The sequence below is a fragment of the Antedon bifida genome, chromosome 1 (genome assembly GCF_963402885.1).
Source record: "Antedon bifida chromosome 1, ecAntBifi1.1, whole genome shotgun sequence".
In the NCBI taxonomy this organism is placed as follows: domain Eukaryota; kingdom Metazoa; phylum Echinodermata; class Crinoidea; order Comatulida; family Antedonidae; genus Antedon; species Antedon bifida.
The window spans coordinates 4,775,632-4,798,471 of record NC_136226.1 but is presented as its reverse complement, the minus strand read 5'-3'; the positions used below and the strand labels follow the sequence as shown (position 1 = coordinate 4,798,471).

The 22,840-nt window shown below is 29.9% G+C and overlaps 1 protein-coding gene across 2 annotated transcripts; it reads left to right on the top strand.

The window, feature by feature from the left end:
- Window positions 1-431: 431 nt before the first annotated feature.
- LOC144838699 (beta-parvin-like) lies at window positions 432-19,220 on the top strand. 2 transcript variants are annotated; one of them, XM_078694152.1, is made up of 13 exons: window positions 432-565; window positions 1,486-1,569; window positions 1,678-1,748; window positions 2,033-2,135; window positions 2,357-2,494; window positions 3,075-3,190; window positions 3,611-3,669; window positions 4,083-4,102; window positions 6,504-6,565; window positions 7,353-7,523; window positions 8,616-8,688; window positions 11,497-11,593; window positions 15,460-15,532. In XM_078694152.1, exons 1-12 carry the CDS (start codon window positions 451-453, stop codon window positions 11,580-11,582), a joined length of 1,098 nt encoding a protein of 365 aa, XP_078550278.1. In that variant the 5' UTR covers window positions 432-450; the 3' UTR covers window positions 11,583-11,593; window positions 15,460-15,532. The 2 variants fall into 2 exon arrangements, with proteins under 2 accessions (XP_078550278.1, XP_078550286.1); XM_078694160.1 differs by lacking the exon at window positions 11,497-11,593 and having other exon boundaries at window positions 15,460-19,220.
- The last annotated feature ends 3,620 nt before the right edge of the window (window positions 19,221-22,840 follow it).

Below are 22,840 nucleotides of genomic sequence, written 5' to 3'. Positions count from 1 at the left end.
ACAAAATAACCGAAGGACACCTTAAGAATAGAAATACTTTGAAATAAGATGTTCGTATCTTAGGAACTACCTGTAGGCCTATGCTAATTGTTGTAAAATATGTAGGTAAAATTGGGATTGTTTGACGCATCACATTATGTTTTATTTTTTTTTCGTGTCCCAGGTAAGTGAAATGTTAATAAATATTAATAAATATAAGAATATCAACTAATAATGATAATGAAGTATTTTAATTACCATAGTAATATAAAGTATTTTAATCAGTATGAAGTATTCTAATTACCATAGTTTTGTTAAATTGTTGTATTTGATAATGGCTTTAGTAGGCCTATTAGCATAGCACGAAAATATAATACCTGTAATATATAAAAGCTGTCAAATGCATAGAGGGCGCTATTGTACAAACATATCAATGGAAATTTGATCGTACACTCCCACTCGTCGGCGAACATGGCTACCTCTCCAACCAAGGCTACTACTCCGAAAAAGGACAAAAAAGATGAGTCTTTTCTCAACATGGTCACAACATTAGGGCGTAGGAAAAAGGAAAAAGACAACAGAGAAGGTTGATACCATTTTTGTGTACTGTTCATTGTGGAAAAGTCGCTTAAATATAGTTTTAGAGAACACTCCCCTTGAGCTGTTCTGATTTGGGTTTACCGTGTTTTGGAGGTACTCGAGTACGGTGTCGAGTGCCTGTCAATTGGTTATTTTAGCATACTGACTCATCAGAACATTCCTTTATTTGCATGCTTATAATTTATATAGAAGGTTCCCTATTAACAATCAGCATAGAGTGATTGTATGTAAACAAAGTGTAGTAATGTCAAATTGTTGGGCCACTTGATCTGACAGAACAATGATTTGTTATGAAATTCAAATTGATTGGATTTGGGATGCATGACTGAAAAAGGCAGAATTCACTTCTATTTTATTCCAGTTAGCTGCCATAGGCCTAGGCCATAGATACTACATTCAGATATTATAATACATATTTAATAATACATATTATAATACATATTTAATGCAGCTGTATTACAATATTTAAACAACATTGGATAAACAAGCTAAGAATATGTGAATAATGTGTTCATGGTATTTCACATCAATGTACAGTAAATGATTATTACCAATTAACAAAACATGTATTTTGCTGAAAAATACATGCGTACAACCAAAAATGTCTGGATCAGAACTATCTCCCGATCCCGATCAATGATTCTTTTGCACCTCACTTGCTTTACCTCCCTATATCAATATCATTTTATCTCATATTAAGCAAGTGAGTGGCTGAGCGTTAAGACAGTAGAATCGTAATCCATATTGACAAAAGGGTCCCAGGCTCAATTGCTTCATGGTTCTGGTAGTAGAATGAGTCTTCATTATAATATGAATAGAAAACTTTAATTATAAATTAAAATGAAAACAATTAATATTTTAAATAAAACATAATGCTATGAATCAATATTCATTTTTCTTTTCCAGTTGATGACCTGACGGAAGAAGGTCGATATGCCTTGGAATCGCCAGGAATGCTGTTGGATATTACTCCGGAAAATTTTAATTTAGGTATGACAAAATGTTTATAGATTGTTGATAGTGATATAAAAATTAAAATAAATCAATAAAAACTATTGATATCCGCAATAATTATAACGTTTTATTCTATCGCCACAGAGGAAGGACAAGAAATCTCTATGATTGAAAACTCTTCCAGGGAAAATTCTAAACTAAAAGAACTAAAAGAGGTAATATAAAATATTTAATGTCATAATAGAGGGCGCTAAATATTGAGCAACTACACAAGTTATATAGTGAGATGGTTGTCAATGCATGCCTGCATGAATTGACAACCCAGGAGCTCCCTGAAATATAAACCATATGGAATATTTGTATACAACAAAGAGTGATCTTGCCAGTTTTTTTTTTTCAATTTTATTAAGCCCATCAGTCTGTCTGTCTTTAAAAGTCAGTAAACTCGTTCCCTTGTTTAGGAGCAAATCACAACGTTTTTGTTTTTTTGTAATTTCAGGTTCTGATTGACTGGATAAATGTGGAGTTAAAAGAGCAGAGAATTATAGTGAGGGATCTAGAAGAAGATCTGTTTGATGGTCAGATTTTAGGAAATTTATATGGTAAGTCTTTATAGATTTAATTGTAACATTTACTTATCTATGTTCAAATGTGTTTGTTCTACTTAGATACAATTGCATTCTTTTGCTGTCATATGTCTTCCGAAAAATGTATTTGCCGAGTTCGCATCAAACTACCTGTTTCATCTCCTATTTATGTATTATCCAATGTTTAATTTTTTATAGTAATTTATAATAATTTACTGAATTCGTATTTCTAATAGAAAAATTAACTGGAAGTAAATTTGAGGTGCGTGAGGTGATGCAATCTACGGTGTTCCAGAAACAAAAACTTCAAATGGTGTTAGATGCTGTAGACAAGTTAGGAGGCAATCAAAAACAACAAAAATGGAGTGTAGACAGTAAGTTTGCATGTTGTGGGGAGGTGGTGTCTTGACCAGTTGGTACCCCTTTGGTTTATATTAGTTGAATCTCCTTGCTTTTAAAATGATCTATTTTTCTCATTATTATATCATCTGTGTGTCACTCTGTGTTCCATATTAATTTGATCTCTGTTGCGCATACACGAGTAACTAATGTTTTTCACCGTTTTATGATTCGTTATCCGTTAATACTTGACATAGTATGAAGCTATGTTATGGCACTGTATTTATTCTAATAAAAGTGACACCCATAAGACACTGTATCATGGAATCTGACTTATACTTAGCAAATTATGCCATATAACATGAGATGAATAGTGCAGTACTGGGTTTCTCGCATACAAGTCTGATCCCTGCCGTTAAGCTATGTCCACACTATTGAACTAGTTTGACAAAAAAAGTGTGACGTGCCCATATATGCTGGTGAAATGCCCAAATATGGTAGTGATATGACATCATCATGTCCATAAATGGGTGCATCACATTGTTTTGTTGCATAAAGTTTGATAGTGTAAACAGAACATTACGTTATATTATCTCTCTTGTGTTCTCTTTGCAGGTATTCATTCTAAGAATCTTGTATCCATACTCCATCTGCTGGTTTCTCTTGCTTTCCACTTCAAGGCACCTATCAAAATTCCAGAAGATGTCTCTGTCAGTGTAGTTGTTATTCAGGTAGTTATTATTTTATCCTTTTTTGTCTACTGTACAGTAAATCATATTTTGTATAAACCATTGAGGGCGCTATTAATCTTTCCTTTGCTTTGTTTTCCTTTGTACAAAGATTTTCTTTAAAATCAACTTTTTTTTATAAAGCTCTGTCTTACTTTATCAAACTTTATGTGACAAAACATGTGCCCATATTTAGATACGATTATGTCATATCACTACCATATTTGGGCATATCACTAACATATTTGGGCATATCACACTTTTTAGTTTGACAGAACTTTAGAAAAAATATAATGTTTGGTTATCTCTTTTATTATACAGTACATCATATTTTGTATAAACCAGTGAAGGCGCTATCACTCATTCTTTGCTTTATTTTCCTTTTTACAAAAATATTCATCAAAATCAATTTTATTTTCTTAGAAAAAAGATAACGTTCTGGTTTCCAAAAAAGTGTCAGAAACAATCACAAAGGCCAATGAGTAAGTTATATTTTGTTGCATAATTCTTTATTAATTGATAACAAATGTACATAGTTTAATTGTTAATCTTAGTTCCATGCTTTCATTTAATATTAATTTATACTAGAAATGTACTTATACCAGAAATGTAACCATCTATGTTTTAGCTAGATCGTTTATTTATTGTTTATAATATAAAAATGAGAAGATCTGTGATAGTATTAACAATAACAATTGCCTCCATTCTTCTGCTTGATATGTAGATATCCTACCATTAGACCAAATCAAGTCTGTTAAAATGTTTTTACTTCATTTTATGTTTATTGAGTATGTTTAAACCTACAATTATAATTTTACATTTATAAAAAAATCATTATCATTTGTAGTATATATGGTAGGTTTTCATGACTTTGGTTTATTCTTATTTATTTCAGAGCAATTGGAGGAAATTTTGGTAATTTAATTAAATTATTTTAATTATTATTATCTCAATATGGTAATTTAACACTAACTTAGTGCAGATAGCCTAATGAAGTCTTCACTCAGATTCCTGTAATATGTTCTACCGTCTTAAGAGACAGAGAGTGATATGGCTTAATGAAGGGGAGGCATAGGTTCAAGACATATCTGTGCCATATTGCGTGTATCCTTAAGATGCTTATATATTGCCTTATCCTTCAGAAGGGACAACAAGTTGTTGTGTACATAATGTACATGTGGACAATAAAGAATGTGTTCCACTATTCAATAAGATTAACAGTGCACTGTTTATGGTGAGCACAACCCTGTGACTGCCGAGGGTCTGTAGAGGACATTGCCATGGGCCCGTAGAGGGCCTAAGTCATATCCTTTAATAACATATTTAAATTCAGTTTTGGTGTTGCAAAACTTTATATTAATCTTAAATTTGAATCTGATGACACAGTTGGTGCACTGTTTATGGTGGGCACAACCCTGTGACTGCCGAGGGTCTGTAGAGGACATTCCCATGGGCCCGTAGAGGGCCTAAGTCATATCCTTTAATAACATATTTAAATTCAGTTTTGGTGTTGCAAAACTTTATATTAATCTTAAATTTGAATCTGATGACACAGTTGGTGCGCTGATTATGGTGGGCACAACCCTGTGACTGCCGAGGGTCTGTGGAGGACATTGCCATGGGCCCATAGGGGCCTAATTCATATCCTTTAATAACATATTTAAATTCAGTTTTGGTGTTGCAAAACTTTATATTAATCTTAAAGTTGAATCAGATGACACAGTTGGTGCACTGTTTATGGTGGGCACAACCCTGTGACTGCCGAGGGTCTTTAGAGGACATTGCCATGGGCCCGTAGAGGGCCTAAGTCATATCCTTTAATAACATATTTAAATTCAGTTTTGGTTTAGCAGAACCTTATATTAATCTTGAAGTTGAATCTGATGACACAGTTGGTGCGCTGTTTATGGTGGGCACAACCCTGTGACTGCCGAGGGTCTGTAGAGGACATTGCCATGGGCCCGTAGAGGGCCTAAGTCATATCCTTTAATAACATATTTAAATTCAGTTTTGGTTTAGCAGAACCTTATATTAATCTTGAAGTTGAATCTGATGACACAGTTGGTGCGCTGTTTATGGTGGGCACAACCCTGTGACTGCCGAGGGTCTGTAGAGGACATTGCCATGGGCCCGTAGAGGGCCTAAGTCATATCCTTTAATAACATATTTAAATTCAGTTTTGGTTTAGCAGAACCTTATATTAATCTTGAAGTTGAATCTGATGACACAGTTGGTGCGCTGTTTATGTTGGGCACAACCCTGTGACTGCCGAGGGTCTGTAGAGGACATTGCCATGGGCCCGTAGAGGGCCTAAGTCATATCCTTTAATAACATATTTAAATTCAGTTTTGGTTTAGCAGAACCTTATATTAATCTTGAAGTTGAATCTGATGACACAGTTGGTGCGCTGTTTATGGTGGGCACAACCCTGTGACTGCCGAGGGTCTGTAGAGGACATTGCCATGGGCCCGTAGAGGGCCTAATTCATATCCTTTAATAACATATTTAAATTCAGTTTTGGTTTAGCAGAACCTTATATTAATCTTGAAGTTGAATCTGATGACACAGTTGGTGCGCTGTTTATGGTGGGCACAACCCTGTGACTGCCGAGGGTCTGTAGAGGGCGCTGCCATGTGCATGTAGAGGGCCTAATTATTTACTTAATAATATTCAATTCAGTTTTGGTTTTGCAAAACTTTATATTAATCTTAAATTTGAATCTGATGACACAGTTGGTGCGCTGTTTATGGTGGGCACAACCCTGTGCCTGCCGAGGGTCTGTAGAGGGCGCTGCCATGTGCATGGAGATGGCCTAATTCATATTACTTTAAAAATATATTTAAATTCAGTTTTGGTTTTGCAAAACTTTATATTAATCTTAAATTTGAATCTGATGACACAGTTGGTGCACTGTTTATGGTGGGCACACCCCTGTGACTGCCGAGGGTCTTTAGAGGATATTGCCATGGGCCCGTAGAGGGCCTAATTCATATTTCCTTTAATAACATATTTAAATTCAGTTCTGAATTCGCAAAACTTTATATTAACCATAAAGTTGAATCTGAGGACACAGTTAAAAGAATGTAAAATATCAATCCATATTAATAACAATTACCATAGATTTGTAAACTATTTCGTTCTTATTTAAGTAAAGTGCTTTTCCAATTACCAAGATATATATAGAAAATCACATACATATTTATTATTATTATTACATCTTTTCAATTTATATAAATGCGTCTTATCTTTTTGCAAAATCAATGCATTAATGAGAAAGGATGGAAATTTAATAGCATTTTTTTTTTTTTCATTCTAGAGCGAGACGCATTTGATACCTTATTTTCACATGCCCCTGACAAGCTTATTATTGTGAGAAAGGTAAGAGTCATATAAGTATTCCTTTATTTTATTTAATTTTCCTAAAAAGGATATACAAAGAGTCCTATCAATGGAATTTAAAATTTTTGATGTATGAAAATTAATTTTATTTTGAAAGTTATAGTTTTCCCAAATACTCATAGTCTGTACCCCTAAAATTTAGGAAAAATTAATAATCTGAAATTTTAAAAACTTAACGTTTATTTTAATTTGCGCCCGCGTTAAAATGTGGCCAAATTATTTACTGTAATGTACAACAATACATTAGGCTAATTTCAGCACGTAACTTCATATAGTAAGCTCTGCAGTCCCACTCCCTATTTTCAAATTCCTTGATCCGCCACTGACCACATTTTATTAAATACCACACTTGTTTTTATATTATTTATGGGAAATAAAGTATAATGGTAACTTATATCTAGAAGTTGAATTTATTATTTTAGGTAGTGATCAATTTTGTGTTCCATTTTTAAAAATGTCATTAATAAGACAGTATTGCCTATAAAACATGTTTCAGGTATTCTCTAAATGATACTGTTGTGGCGTAATGGATTTTCAATCAAACATCCCATTGAATGTTTTTATGATTTTGAGAAACTTTTTTTCTGTAGACAATTTAGAGTGCTTAGTTTATGTTATTTACCACCCTAATGAATTGCTTCCCTTGATATACTAAAATGAATAGTTTATTTATTAGTTTAGTTTTCCAGAGTAGATGTTATGATAAATAAAATAAATTTTAAAAGATTTAGAAATAATTTTTGCAATTTTTTATTCTCAATTTCAGTCGTTAGTTACCTTTGCTAATAAACATCTGAATAAAATCAACCTTGATGTGACTGACCTAGAGGAGCAATTTCATGATGGTGTCTACTTCATCCTCCTGATGGGACTGCTAGAGGGATATTTTGTACCAATGTATAGTTATCATATGACCCCAGAGACCTTTGAGCAAAAGGTAGGCATTTATAATTATTATTAGAATAAAGAAGGAAAATTATTTGATGGTTTAAGTTCAAATTAAATCTAGTAACACTTTAAATAATTAATGAATCAATTCTGAATATAACTTTTGATTATTAATATTATAAATGTAGTAATTGATTTTAAACGTTTATAAGATTACCATCTGGCTAATTTTATTGAGTTGAGTGGCCGCGCGGTAAAAGCAACAGCAACCTATATGCATATATATTCATAAACTTGGCACAGGCTCAAGGCTCCTCTTCTTCTCAGTAAGGACTTAAAACTGAAGGTCCAGTGTACACATCTAGCTTGAGTCCATCTCATACTCGCATACTATAAGCATTCAAAAGAGCCTCTTGTGTGCTCTAGAAATCTGTATTATTATTATCTTTTGAAAGAGTAGGAGATTACCACGGTGTGTCTATCTCCGCCGTTGTGGTCGATTGATCGCTGTTTAGCTAAAATATAAAAAAGGCAACTTAAAGGAAATTAAAGTTGTCTGTGTTACGTCTAGTCCACTGTGTGTGCTGGTTGTTACTCTATAAAGCCCATTAACACACACAATTCTATTTAATAAAATTGGTAGTTTAAATATTATTTATCAGTGTAAGTGATCCTCAAGTGGTTCAGTTCTCAATGCCCGCCACTGTTGCTTGTGATTGGTTGAATTCCTTGCTTTGCATCCTAGTGGGAACCAAGCTATACAAAAAAATTAATTACTAAATTAATAATTTAATTTAAAAAGAACCATGTATAAACCCATATATTCTTGAAACATTATAATAAATTAAGATTAAATGATTGAAATCTATAATAGGAAATACATATTTACATTTTTTTTTAATTACAATTTTCAATTTTATTTTAATGTATTAACCTTCAATTTGTATATACTGTACATAAAAGATTATAATAAATTATCATCATGTATCTTCTTTAGTAATATATAAATTAGCCAATTTAATGTTGCAATTTTTCCACAAAAAAAAATATTCAAAGTATTATTAATATTTGTGTATTCTGCATTAATAATAATTTGCTCTAGAAATACTTGAAATTGAATAAATGTTTTTAATGTCTCCAGGTACATAATGTTGCCTTATCATTGGAATTAATGGAAGACGCAGGACTAAGCCGCCCGAAAGCCAGGCCCGAAGGTAAACTAAATCACTATTATAAATCTAAATTAACTTCTAACCACAAATCTGTCTTATTGTGTTATCAATTCATCCGAAGAATATTTCTTATCCAGGTACATTAATATCTTTTGTCTAAATCGGTATAGATTTTTAAAATTGAAATTGATACTTCATTAGATGAAAATACAACCATTTTTACAAATATAAGATTCTTTGATGTACGGATTTATTGAAAGCTTGGATCATAGCAGTATTACTTAATAATTATTTTAAGTTGGAACATTATATCTGAACTTGACAATGATTTATATTAAAATGCAAATGGCAGACTTATTATCTCAAAGGAAGCAATCATGCAACGTTTACTTTTCAGAAAAAATAATGTTAATAAAAGTAAAATTGCTTGTAAAATTTCAAGCAGATGTGCAAGTTAACTTTTTAGGGAAATTAAATTATTGGTAAATTTAAAATGACAACAAATGTAGTATAATCTAGTAAAGCCTAGTGTTACTGGAAAAAAAATTGATTTAAAACATAAAACTTAAGAGTCGAGAAATTTATGTCGCTATGTGGAAGATTATATTGGAGGCGCTATTTCTTCTAATTTCTCTTCCGTCCTGAGGCTGAGAACACCATGTGACCATAGGGGAATTTATTTAAATATTTATTTATGACTTAAGTCATATTGTATACAAAAAGCAACCAAAAAAATAAAACAAAAAATTCAAATTAAATGAAACATAAATTAAAACAAAAACATCACAAAAAACTATTACAATACTTACAAAGGATACTAAAAATAAACAATGCAATAATTTCATTCATTTATTTTGAGAAGAAAAAAACACTTTACAAAACAAAAACACAAGCATGCTTTCCAGGATGAATCAAAAGTTAAACTTTTCAGGAAAATCCTGAAAAACAACAGTTGTCAAAAAAAGCAGAAGGAAAACAATTTTTTTTTAAATTTTAAATATTTAAATATATGTGTAATATTGGTCAGTGAGTATGAATAGGGCTAAGGGTAATACAAGTTTTATCCAATCGCATGGCTGCAATGTCAGGATGTTTTATTTTCAGTAAAAATAATGCATTACATACAAAATGTATAATGATTTAACTAATATACCTGTAAATTTACATTACATTTGTTGATCTGCGACTTTTAATAATTTTTTTTAATTTAATTTTATTTTAATTAATGATGATATAGAAAATCATCAACATGAGATGGACTACAGTGGATATATATACGTTTCCTTTTATATTCCTTTTAGTTTTGTTTTATTTTAGATGCTAATGTTGTTATGTAGGTTATTTTTTTAATGTATTAATTTACATTAATAATTTGAAATATCAAGTAATTCATTTAAATTAACATAAGGAATAGTAGCATGAAAAATCTCTTTTAAATCTCTTAAACTTTTATAAACTCATTTTTAAGTGTTCAGTGGCAGGTTTTTTCTATCATGGTAAGAATAAGATGTGGTTAATATTTTAAATTATATCTAGTCATAGAATAATTTGTATTTATTGATGTATTGTCTCCAAAGAATGCAAATTTGACATGCTTGTTTTGAGGTATTGGTCAAATCACAATATCTGATTTTCAAGATATTCTGAAAAGCAATTTTGGATGAAATTTAAAGAGATTTTCTAGTTTTAGAATGCTTAGAATAAGTTGACTTTATCACAAAAATATAAACATTTCTCCACGAAAACCTATAAAATGTCAGTATTTGAGACCAGAATCAATTTAAAATCTGTTCTTTTTATGTTTATTTTTTTTGACAAGAATAATATCGTTATTTCAAAATATGGTACTTATGACCATATTCCTTTGCTCAATAGAAACTGGCAGTAAGTTAAAAAATTCAAACAAAATTAAATTTAAGAAATATTTTGGTCATTTATATAGGACACTACATCTTTAAATATTTTTAAACGTTTTTTTTCAAATTATATTTTCGAATGTATTTTTGTTTAATAATAATTTTCTTTTCTATGAATGTTTTTTTATATATTATTTTGACTTGTATTAATTTTTGTTATATCATTCAATACTAATTTACACATTTATTCAAATCATTTTTAATTTCACCATGTAATGAATATCATTTTTTCAATACTAATAAATCATTTTCACTTGTCAAATCATAATTAACATGAAATAATTTCATTATAACAATTTAAATTATTTGGTATAAGGGTGTTTGATTGGAAATGCTATATCTATTTTTACTGCTGCAAAGGAAAATGAAGATTTTGGTGGTGGGGAATAACATAAGGACAGATGAAAAAATATTAGATTATCGCTTTCTACCTCAAAGAAGAACAATTTTGATACTGAAAATGGCAATTTTTTTATTTTTTAAATATTGATTTTTTTAAAATATATTAATTTCCATAGCATATGCAATCGGAATAATAGTATACAACATTTTATTAGTTTTGATTACATATAAAAAAAATAAAGATTTGTTATCTCCGTAACTTTAACGATCAACAATAAAAAATGTCCGGAAATCATGATATTCTATCCCTCAATAAGGGATGAAAATATTTTTTCATCAGATTTTTTAAAATAAAGGCTCAAGATTTCCATTAAAAAATACCTTTCTCCCAATTTTAAAACAAAATGAATGATAATCTAAGAATGTTTCCATCTGCCCTAATGGCTTTTCAGAAATATGATATTAATATTTACAAAATGTTCTTGTGTTGTTTATGCTAAATCTATACTATGTTTATTTTTTAATAATTTATTTTATTCTCTTTACTTCACTCTTCATTATTTTTTTGTTGAATTTTCTCGATCTTCTGCAGACGTGGTCCAGTACCATCTCAAGTCTACTTTGCGTATTCTTTACACCATGTTTCTTAAGTACAAGGAAGCTGACATTAACCTTTGAACTCTGTGCAGGTCTCCATAGCAACATTACACAATTAATCTGAACCTATCCATGTTTACACAATAATTAATTTTTAACAAATTTCTATTTAAACAATGGTTATGTTTATAACTGTATTGTACTATGTTAAAACTGGAATGTCAAGAAAACCAGGCCTAATTTATTTCATTTTTCTCCAGTCCTTATTTCCTTTCTATTTTTACTTTTATCACAGTAGATCCCCTCTCCTTTTGGACATCCTATTAAGAGGACACTTCAAGAAATAGAAAAGTGCAATATAAATTTATCACTACAGCCGAGGGACACCACTTTTAAGGGGACATCCCTATTAAAGGAACACCTATATTAAGGGAGGATATTTTTCTGAGAAATGAACACAGTGCAATGTTTTAAAAGTATGACTGACCCCTATTCAGGGGACACCACTATTAAAAGGACATCCCTATTTAAGGGACATCCCTATTAAAGGAACACCTATATTAAGGGGGGATATTTTTCTGAGAAATGAACACAGTGCAATGTTTTAACACTATGACTGACCCCTATTCAGGGGACACCACTATTAAAAGGACATCCCTATTTAAGGGACATCCCTATTAACGGGAACACACCTATTAAACGGACACTTCTGAGTTCTACTGTATTTCAATTCACACCAACAGCGATGTATCCCCACTTATCTTAAACTACCAAAATCTAATTAATACAACAATAAAGTATTTATTGGTTTTCTGAGAAGTGACTTATCAAAATTAAAAAGTTTCAGACTGTTTACTTTTAAATGTTTTGTTTAAAAAGTGACTCGATGGGTTCAGATTAATTCCATGCACCATCTTTAAAAGAATGTTGTGAAACTGCATGATTTACATCTAACAAAAATGTGTTTCATACTAAATCATACTACCATTTGTTTTCATTAATATCTAGCTAGATCGCATAATGTAACTCATTATAGGAATAACTAGAAATCACAATGGAATGAATCAAAGATGATTGGCAGACATTAGTCACATAGTCTGACTTTAAAATAAAATACATTACTCCCAACTTTTTGAGAGAGATTTGATATCTCATCCAATCTTGGTAGTGTATCTATAATTTGTCCAGTATCATTGCAATTTCTATGATAGAGTATCACATGTGATCCAAATATCCAACCTTAACCTAACCTTCCAGGATACAGAATGGAATATGTGATACACATGTGTGTCTGTATCATGGAATTTGCCTACTGGTAAATTTGGCATCCATCTTTGATTCCATCCATTTTAACATCACCATGTTTTCATTGTAACAAATAGTTAGAACCTAGAGTATAACGTATCCAGATTATCTTCATAGAAATAGTTAGACTGTAAATTTAACATTAACGTTTTTTCCTAAAGAATAAAATAATTCAATATATTTACGCTGTTAGTTCTCTAAAAAGAGAACCAAAAATTCTTATAATTATATCAAATGATTGTGTAATTTGCAACATTTGATTATGTATATTATAATAGTTGCTAGTAAATTCCATTAAACTATCAACTTATTTCTAAAAAAGTTAATTAGATTTATTTAAAAAAAAATTAATATTATTATTTTAAACTTGAAACATTGTCAATATGACATAGTGAATAGTTGAAATGTCGCCCTCTATAACCTTTAGTAAGCTTCTTGCTTCTACTGGCAAGCGTTAAGCACTTTATGTGACAAAAAAATGTGATGTGCCTATATATGGACATGATGATGTCACATCACTACCACATTTGGGAATATGACTACCATTATTTGGGCACATCACACTTTTTTTTGTCAAAGTAGTTTAGACAGAGCTTTAAAACACCAATAGTGTGCTTTGAATGCAGTTTGCCGCATGGTAAAGCCATTTAACCATTCACCTTGCTTTTCAGGATTTGCTTTGCTCTCCACCTGGAAAAGACATTTGACGTGTATAACATTATCGTTTATGAATATTAAAAATTAGTTATTAATAGTTGATATGATGAATGTGCTGTATTGTCTGTAGGACAAAATAGAAACAGTGTTGAATGCTGATGTTTAAATATTTGACCATCATCCCACTTGTTTCATACACTTGATAGCTACATATACTATAATGCATGGAGGAATTCCTCTATGTATAATATTAGTACTATTGTCTCTTTTCAATGGTAATCAAAGACTAAGTGAATCGTATAGTCTATTTCGATTTTTTTTAATTGTGCTAATTGCATATATCACAATCCTGTATGATATTGTAAATAATATTACCTTTATACAGAATTAATAGCAATATTTTATCTTTACTTCTGCAAATGATATATTTGATTCATCTGAATGCTATATCATCGCTATTTCTTGCTATAGTATTACTATTTCATGCTATAGCATCAATATTGAATCTTTTGGTGCACATACCAATTTTATTTCCTCACCAATTTTATTTCCTAACCCGTTTAATAGATTTGAACCATACAATCAAATAAATAAAACATTTATATATATATATACATGATTATTAAATTATCATTAAAAAAAATAATAATAATAAAACAAAGTTCGGGTTATATTTTGATACGCATTTATAGAAATTCTATCAGTAAGCAAGTGAAAATGGTCAAATATATAGTACTGTAGATAAATAATGTTTACATTAATATGTTATAGTTGCTAATTATTATAGCATATCTAGTTATTGATTATGCATTTTGACAATTCTTTGCTGTTGTAACTGATAACCTACCAATTTTTGAATAAGTTTTTCTTTAGTAGAACTGAAAAATCGTTAAATATTTTGGAACCTCGGACTATAAAAATAATTGGACACATTGGTGTTGCATATTTTCCCCTACCATTTCATTTGATATTATCATTGTTGCATCCCAAAATATATTCTTCCTCTCCTGTTTCTGCTTTCTACAACAAATGCTTCCTTATATAATGGGTTTTAAAATCATTACAATAGTCAAATTCTGTGCCTTTATTAAACAAAGTGGCTAAGCTTTGACGATCTGGAGGGTGTGGTAATTGCCACTTGAGAAGCGCAATTTAAAGGAATTTTGCAACCATTTACTCAAGTCAGTAAAACTACATTTGTTCCATTTCATGGAATGAAATACATTGCCATGTTTTTAAATAATGGAAAGTTATATTGGAAATTGAACGGCGTTGTCTTCCATTCTGTGATACTGAACAAGTGTGAATGTAGGTTAATTAATTTATTAAAAATAACCACAAATCACCGAAATAAATTCTTGGGATTTACAAAAGACGAAAAATGATAGAAAGTTTTTTAATTGTGGGTTCAATCCTTCTCACAATGAATTTAATTTAACTGTTAATGTCATAAAATAAGAATTGTGTAATGTAAAGTATAATAATGTTAACTACACTCGTCATAGCGTAGCCACAGCGTTTATTTTCTCCATAAACCATTGTGCTTGTGCGTAATATGTGCTGAATATATTAAACAAAATTGAGGGTTATTTGCCTCTTTCTTACCCATCCCACCACCACCACCACCCTTCTCCCCGACCAAAAAGAAACATACAAAATGTTTTCCTGCATCAAACTTGTACCAGCCCTTTTTATAATTAGACTACTAATAAAATAAAGTAATAATTAAATCTAGACATTACATACATTAAATTATAATACAATTTTGAAACCATTGAAAGAAATCTGGCTCTAATCGAAATCCTGTATGTATGCTAATATAGAGATTATCATATAATAGACAACAATTGAAATTTAATTTCGCCATTAATTTATAAGAACCAGACTTGACCTAGAAACGTGACACAGCAAACAATAGAAGTATTGTAGCGGTTGTAAGAGTATTAGTACTAGTTGCCGTAAGATGGTTTTTGATTCGTGTCTTTTCTTTTTTTAGATATTGTTCATAGAGATTTGAAATCCACCGTTCGAGTTATGTACAATCTTTTCATCAAATACAAAGCTGTGCATTAAAATAGATATGTGAATGCCAACATGACCGTAAAACGTCTTACCTATGGTGCTAAGAATGATGGGACGGCGCCCTCTATACTTGGTTGTTGCCGGTTAGTGTCGCCAACCTACTTCTACATCCCCCGATTTGAGGCATCGTCCCTGCGGCGATTCTGGCCGTTCATTTTCTGGATTAGTAAACGATATTCAAGCAGCCATGATAAGTCATTATATTGTAATGCAATACTATGATGTTCACATATCTACATAAATGAATAACTACTGTATCAAATGAAATCTTTAAACCTAAAAAATGAAACAATAGATGTTTCTTGGAAAATTGACTAAATCTAAAATTTACTGGAAAACAAACATTTACATGGCTAAATGTGATTTTATCTCAAGTGAGATACAAAATAAATATAGTAAGCAAAAAGCTAGATAAAAAATGTACAAATAAATGACATTTAATTAATATTCTTTCTAATTAAAATATGCATGTTTTAATTAGAACACTCTAATTATACAATAGTACACTCTAGGCTGAAATCAACCTAATAGTAACCTAATATCTAGGTCACTAGATATACATTAGTATTGACAAGAATGTAACATCAATATAAACAATTAACATACAAGTTTGCAGGCACTAATAAAACAATTAGTGCCTAAGGGGTTCATTAATGTAATAAGTACAAATACTGCATAGATAATCATTGCCTAATGGTTGTGGTTTAATGAACTAATGGATTTTATGGAAAATTATTTCAATTTACTGATTGCTAATTAGCAATCAGATCCTTACATTTTAACATTTTTTATATTTAGTAAACGTTTATAAGTTGTATCACTCATTCTTTATTTATGGTAGATGTAAGTCTCTTAAAATATTACTTTTTGATACAAGTTCAAGTACCCTGCGAGCTTGATTAGTTATCCATGGTCATGAAATAATGCTATTTTTACATTTTCTGTATTATCTATATTGCATCACTGCCACCACTGTACAAAAGTTTTTTTTTTCATTATAATGGAAAAATAAATAATGAAAATAATCCACCGTAAGGTACCCACTGGAAAATTTATTTCAAAGCTATTTAATATTTAGAGCGATAATTCTGCAAATGTAGCATAGCAAAAAGCTATACAAAACTACCTTACTGCTACACATATAACATTTTATTGCAAAACAAACAATACAAAACTATGTTTCTGGACTCAAGTGTGATTAGCAATGTTGCTAAACAAAATGTTAAACTGAAATTTTCTTCTGATATTTTCCCTGATATTTAGATGGCAAATAGTAATATTTTTTACCAATGCAATCCATCTATCCTAACTATCTGTTCCATGGTCTTTGCAAATCACATGTCAAACCCTAAGAGCTGCCCAGTCATATTAACCTAAATAACATTTTTATCTATCAAAAATTACCGACATAAAATCTTAATTATTTGTTTTTAAAAAAGTAATTATTATGTCGCCCTCTATCTCTACAAAATTTCTTGATTATTTGTGTTATATAACATTATTAGTCAACTTATAGAATATTCTATTTTTACATTTTATATGGATATTTCCATTCTTTTTGAGGAAATTATCATAAGGTTATAAAGTTCAGTTATACAAGAAGTATATGTCTGACCAAATTTAATGTTAGTATCTCCTTAACACACGTCGCCACTTGTTCTTGTAATACTATTTGTCCATACAACAAATGGTGGCAGAAAACAATTGATTTATTCAAATTTTCTAATAATATTGTCCTATTATGTGAATAATAAACAATAATCTTTATTTTAACGTTTAAAAACAATGCTGGATTTTTTAACTCAAATCGTTAAATTAAGTAAAATCGTGTTGTAAAAAATTGCTATTGCAAACTCCACAGTTTGTGTTTTAAACTAGAATATACACATGTTGATGTCTGCATATAAAGCAGACGACCTGACCTGACCTGACCCTTCATATTTACTCATTTATCTCCGCATCTGGTAATTCTGATAAATATTTATCTTTCATTAAAGATGTATTGTCCCCCTGCAAAAAATAATTCTTAACACAATTTTTGTTGAATATGCAATTTTAATGTAACAAAATAGTTATCCACTTTGACCAAAAATTGGATCGAAAAAAAAATATATTTACATGAAAAAACTGTATTTGATTTAATTAATCTTAATTTTTCTTGTTTTTGGGGACAATACATCTTTAAAAACATTTTATAATGTTGTAATATACATTTTTATTTTTTCGAGAAAAAAAAGTCCGAATGTTTAAAACAAAGAACGTTGAACCCACCATAAGTTCAGATTTATACATTATATATCACCAATTAGCAACATCATTAGTTGTAATAAAACTAACATTCTTTTGAGCGAATGTCCAGCATTTGATTCCATCATTAATAATTGCTAATTTAACTTCATGTATTTGAAGTGAACATTAAAGTTTAAAAGTAGGCTGGAGTAACTGTCCAGTTCTTTGCGGCATTTCTCAACCAATTTGTTTAAATCTTGTTATATGAAACCGTCTGTAAATCTATTAAGAAACAGACTTGAATGAAATTGTAAGTTACATAAAATGCTGGATTGTAACTTCCGTAGGTAAATTTGAAATTGCCCCGAAACGTTGCATATGTTCAATTGTTAAGTGGTTGACTGCACAAGACTACGAAAGCAATGAAGTGTAGCATATTTTACTAAAAGTTTACATTTTGTTAAGGGAAAACTTTCCTTTGAAACAAATAAGAGGAAATGTTTTAGCCCTGCTGCTTTCCTCCAACCTCTATTCAGAGAACACCCCAACTAAGGTAACACTTTGTTGGGCCCCCGAACATATCCTCTCAATAGGGGTTATATTTTTAAATCTTTATATGCTTTTCAGAAAATTAGGTATTATGTCCATAGAGTGCTTTATATACTATGTGTGTGGTAACAGTAGAATAAGGATTTACATTTAAACATTAACATTCAAATAAAAATAGTGTCGAGTAGTTTTATTTAAGATAAGGAAATGTTAAAGGAAACTTGATAATAACCTTGTGGGTTTGTTTGCATGGCAGGGGAAAGTCCCTTTAGAATTAGTTTTGTTACAGATATTAATGTGCACATAGATAAACTTTCATTTGAATATAAATGAATATTAATATGGTTTGTCCAAATATAAATTATGCTAATTTAAAACAATTTTTTTATAGCAACAATTAGTTACAGTTGCCCTTCTCTAGGTTTAATTATATTCTATGTAATAATGCATTTATAAGCCCACCACCTTAAATTTTAAGCCCATTGCATATTATATCTTATTGACTAATTTGAAAGCCCACCTTAGATTTTGAAGCCCACCTTAGATTTTGAAGCCAACCCCATATTTCAATTGGGTCCATTTTCCTCATCCATGGTTCCATACAATGATCATTACGGTTCATCTGAGTCAACCGTTTGGTCCATAACGCTACCAGCAAACCAATTGTAACTTTATTTGTGTTACATACAAAATGGTCAATACGGGTTATCTGAGTCAACCGTTTTGGTTGGTAACGCTACCAGAAAACCAATTGTAACTTTATTTGGGTGTGGTAGGAGGTACTTTATTAATAGGGTTGTGGGCTGTGCTGAAATTTTTGTTTTATAACCTATTCGTATTCTAACATTTATTTATTTTCAAATACTGTATTTCTACAATTATGCATTTTAAGATTAACTAATGACACCATCCCTGCCCCTCCTTCCCATCTCAATCTATATGTTGATTAATATTGACAGATCTTAACATTATATTTAGTTGCATGATTATTAAAGCATTCAGAGAAGAATTAAGCTTATTTATAATTATAAAGAATTATTAATATAAATTTAGTACATCTTCACTACACTTTGCGTTCTATATGGTTGAACGATTAATGTGTATAACTACATTTAAAAAATTGAAATGTTAATATTGTCACCCACCAAAATCTGTATGGAGTAATATTTATTAAGTAGTTTTTTTCACACTTCAAAAAGTGTATACTTAGTTTAATGTAGTGCTTTTGCTTAGTTATTTATGCCTATTTGTATAGTTAATTTTATATGTAATTCTATAATTAGATTTTTTATTTTTTTGTTATGGCCTGTTGAATCACAGTCTTCCTTGACATATCAAAAAATGTTTTTAAAATAGATTTTACATAAATATGTACATTATATTAAATAGAATTTACAAAAACTAATTATTTTATCTGTGTGTTTTATTTTATTTTTATTCTGTATAGAATGTAAAAATGTATTGTCTCCATTTTTTATTTATTATGCCTTTTTAATGTGAAAAAAAAATCCAAAAAATGTCCACAAAAAAAATAGTCAAATGGTCTGTCAGAAAATGAAATTTCATTTTTGTTTGTTTATTTTCTACGGAATAACTTTATTAAAACTACAAAATTGCCTATTAAAAGATTTTACTATCTTCATTTTTCATGTTTTGTGAGACAATACATTTGTATATATTGTAAAACATCACGTTATCGTGCTATTTCTGAAAGGTCCTATGATGAGTTTGTTACCAGTTATTTTGGGGTAAGGCACTACAAAAAAGTTTTAGGAATTGTCCTAACAAATTCATACTCATCCTAAAGAAATGTCTGTTTTATATATATATATAAACGATAGTCATGGCAGAATATTATTATTAGAAAGCCATGGCCGAAACAGATGACATTTTATGCGTCTTGGCATCCCAATCTGGCCATATCGTATTTAAAATTGATAAAATATTGTGAAAGTTTATACAAAAACTGTTGACATACTGCAGAAAACAGGTGTCAACTGATATGACCGAAGATACTTGCATACGACTGAGAAAAGAAAATGTAATCGGTTCTAGGTGGTTAGGCTGCAACAAGCTGCAAACTGGGAAGGGGACGGGGTCACAAAGGTCAATCTACAAGCCTGTTGAGTGCGGATAGAATCGTGGTCAGGTTGGCTTGTTGATTGGCAGTACTGTGTACAGCTGTGATTCAATACGCATCACTTTTCACCTCGGGCCGTTAAAGTTTTCAGTTATTCTTCAACAATTTTATTCTTGTCTGTTTGGATAGTTGATAATTCTTTACCAATACTGGGTATGTAGTTTGTAATTTTATGACTTTTTTTTATACGATTATAAATTCAACAGTTTGTGGTGTTTTTTTATTTTGTGATATTTGAGCCGCATGTAATTTTATAATTATTTTAGGTATCTTCTGTATAGGTATGCCTACTACTTCATTGTGTCAGTTTTTACCTGTATATTGGAATACTTTTAGAATTTTTTGTTGTTGTCTCTTGTCTTGGTTTGATAAGTTTGTCATTTGATGGCTTTTTTAATTTATTAGTTCATTTTTCTTATTTTGTGATAACGCATTTAATTTTATAATTTTAAAGTCTGTAAATATGTAGGTCTACGTATGTACTCTCTGTTTTAATATTTGTAATTTTGTTTTTACTTTGGTTGGTTTCTTGTGATAGTTTATTGACCTTGAATTTTTCATTTCATGGCTTTTTTTTATAATCTAAAATATAATGAATATATTCATCAGTTTGTGTTTTTTTATTTTGTGATATTTTGACAACATTTAATTTTATAAGTCTGAAGTCTTCTATTGTGTATTCCACTCTTGTTTTTTATATTGGAATAATTATTTTTATTTTGAATAATTTTTAAAAGTTTTTTTTTTCGGTTAGTAATGTATGATTTCATATATTGCATCATTAAATTATAAATAAGTATGTATTGTTTGAAATTGTTTTAATAAAATTTAGCACTACCCACAAAAGACAACAAACACAAAAAAAAATATTATTTTATTAATGTTTTGTTTTAAATATCTTTTTCATTTACATTTCAAGCAATTAATAAAAATATTAATATACATATTATAGATACATTAAATTCATTTCATTAAGGATTGTTTAAAGCTTTACAAAGAATTTATATTGCTATAAATATGATAAGATATGATATTGAAAGTGGTTGTGTGGCTGGTTGGTTTGCCTTGTAATTCTAGGGTTTTGGTTCAAGTTTACAATACGTCCAAGATTTATATTACAAAAAAATTACTAAACACTGGTAGGATAGGCCTATTTAGTATATTTATTGTTTGGGAATTGCTCATCTAAAAAGATGTGTTGCAAGTAAATAACAATTACGCCCTATTGTTATAAATAAATCTAATTTTGCCTTTTCAATTTTATAAATTAGTAAATTATATATCATTGTATATAAGACTCTTGATATGTAGATTAAAATAAATCAAGATTATTTTCATTTATCTTGATACAGATTAAAATAAATTGAGAATATTTTAATTTAATAACTATTGTCTCTCACCTCATCCCCAACTAAAAAACATAAAATTAAGATGACTAAAATCAAACTTTGAATAGACTATGTTGTAGTTTTTATAAAAGTATTCACTTCCATAGTAAAAAAAAAATGAAAAAAATAATAATTATTATTTCACTTACAAAAAAGACAGTTAAATTAATAACTATTTTTCCCTTTAAATTACGATTGTTTCAGTTAAATATATATATTTTGTGTTTTCAATCACTTTTTTTGTCATAGTGAATAACTAGTATGTGACTTAAAATGGTATATTAAAACAAATTGTTTTACAAGTACTTTAGGGTGACAATTTATCTTTAATAATTCTTTTAGTGGAATTATAGACCTACAATATACTTTCATTGTCATATTTTCAAGATTAGTGCATATATATCTAGATTAATTTTGTCGCACCTATTTCAAATTTAAATTTGCAATATATTATTGATAGCTCAACCGTTTAAAAAAAAAAGTCTATCGCCGAAGATTAAAATCTGCTTGTAGATGACATCCCGGTTTTAAACAGACTCTGTCGAGTTTAATAAAAAATGACTTGTTAACATCTTGTTCGATAATTAACAAGACGATGCCAAACACTCTATTAATGCGTAATTCCAGCCAGCCTGACCGTGGGGGAACACAAAAAACATCAAGTCATGACACTCAAAGTAGAAGGGGTTCAACGGGACTGGCCCCCTGACAGGTGCTTAGTCATTTGATAGGATGACCAGGCCTAGGAAATATTTAAAAATTGGAGTAGAAAGGATGTTTTAGTAAAATAACACCTGGTCACTTCTGAACGTCGTGTTTTATAAATGGTTAGTGGTTTTGAAAAATAAAATGCATATTTTGTTGAAGTGGAAACGTGTTACGAATGATTATCGGTGTTGTATCTACACATATGACAATATTTCCCCAGTATCATAGGAAAATTCCGTAATACAATATCTCATGTGTATCACATGTGTTGCCTGTATCGT

Excerpts from the sequence above, each read along its gene's own strand:
- LOC144838699 (XM_078694152.1), top strand. The coding sequence starts at position 451 with ATGGCTACCTCTCCAACCAAGGCTACTACTCCGAAAAAGGACAAAAAA. Across the intron at positions 566-1,485 it reads GGAAAAAGACAACAGAGAAG|TTGATGACCTGACGGAAGAA; the intron begins GTTGATACCATT and ends TTTCTTTTCCAG. Across the intron at positions 3,670-4,082 it reads ACAATCACAAAGGCCAATGA|AGCAATTGGAGGAAATTTTG; the intron begins GTAAGTTATATT and ends TATTTATTTCAG.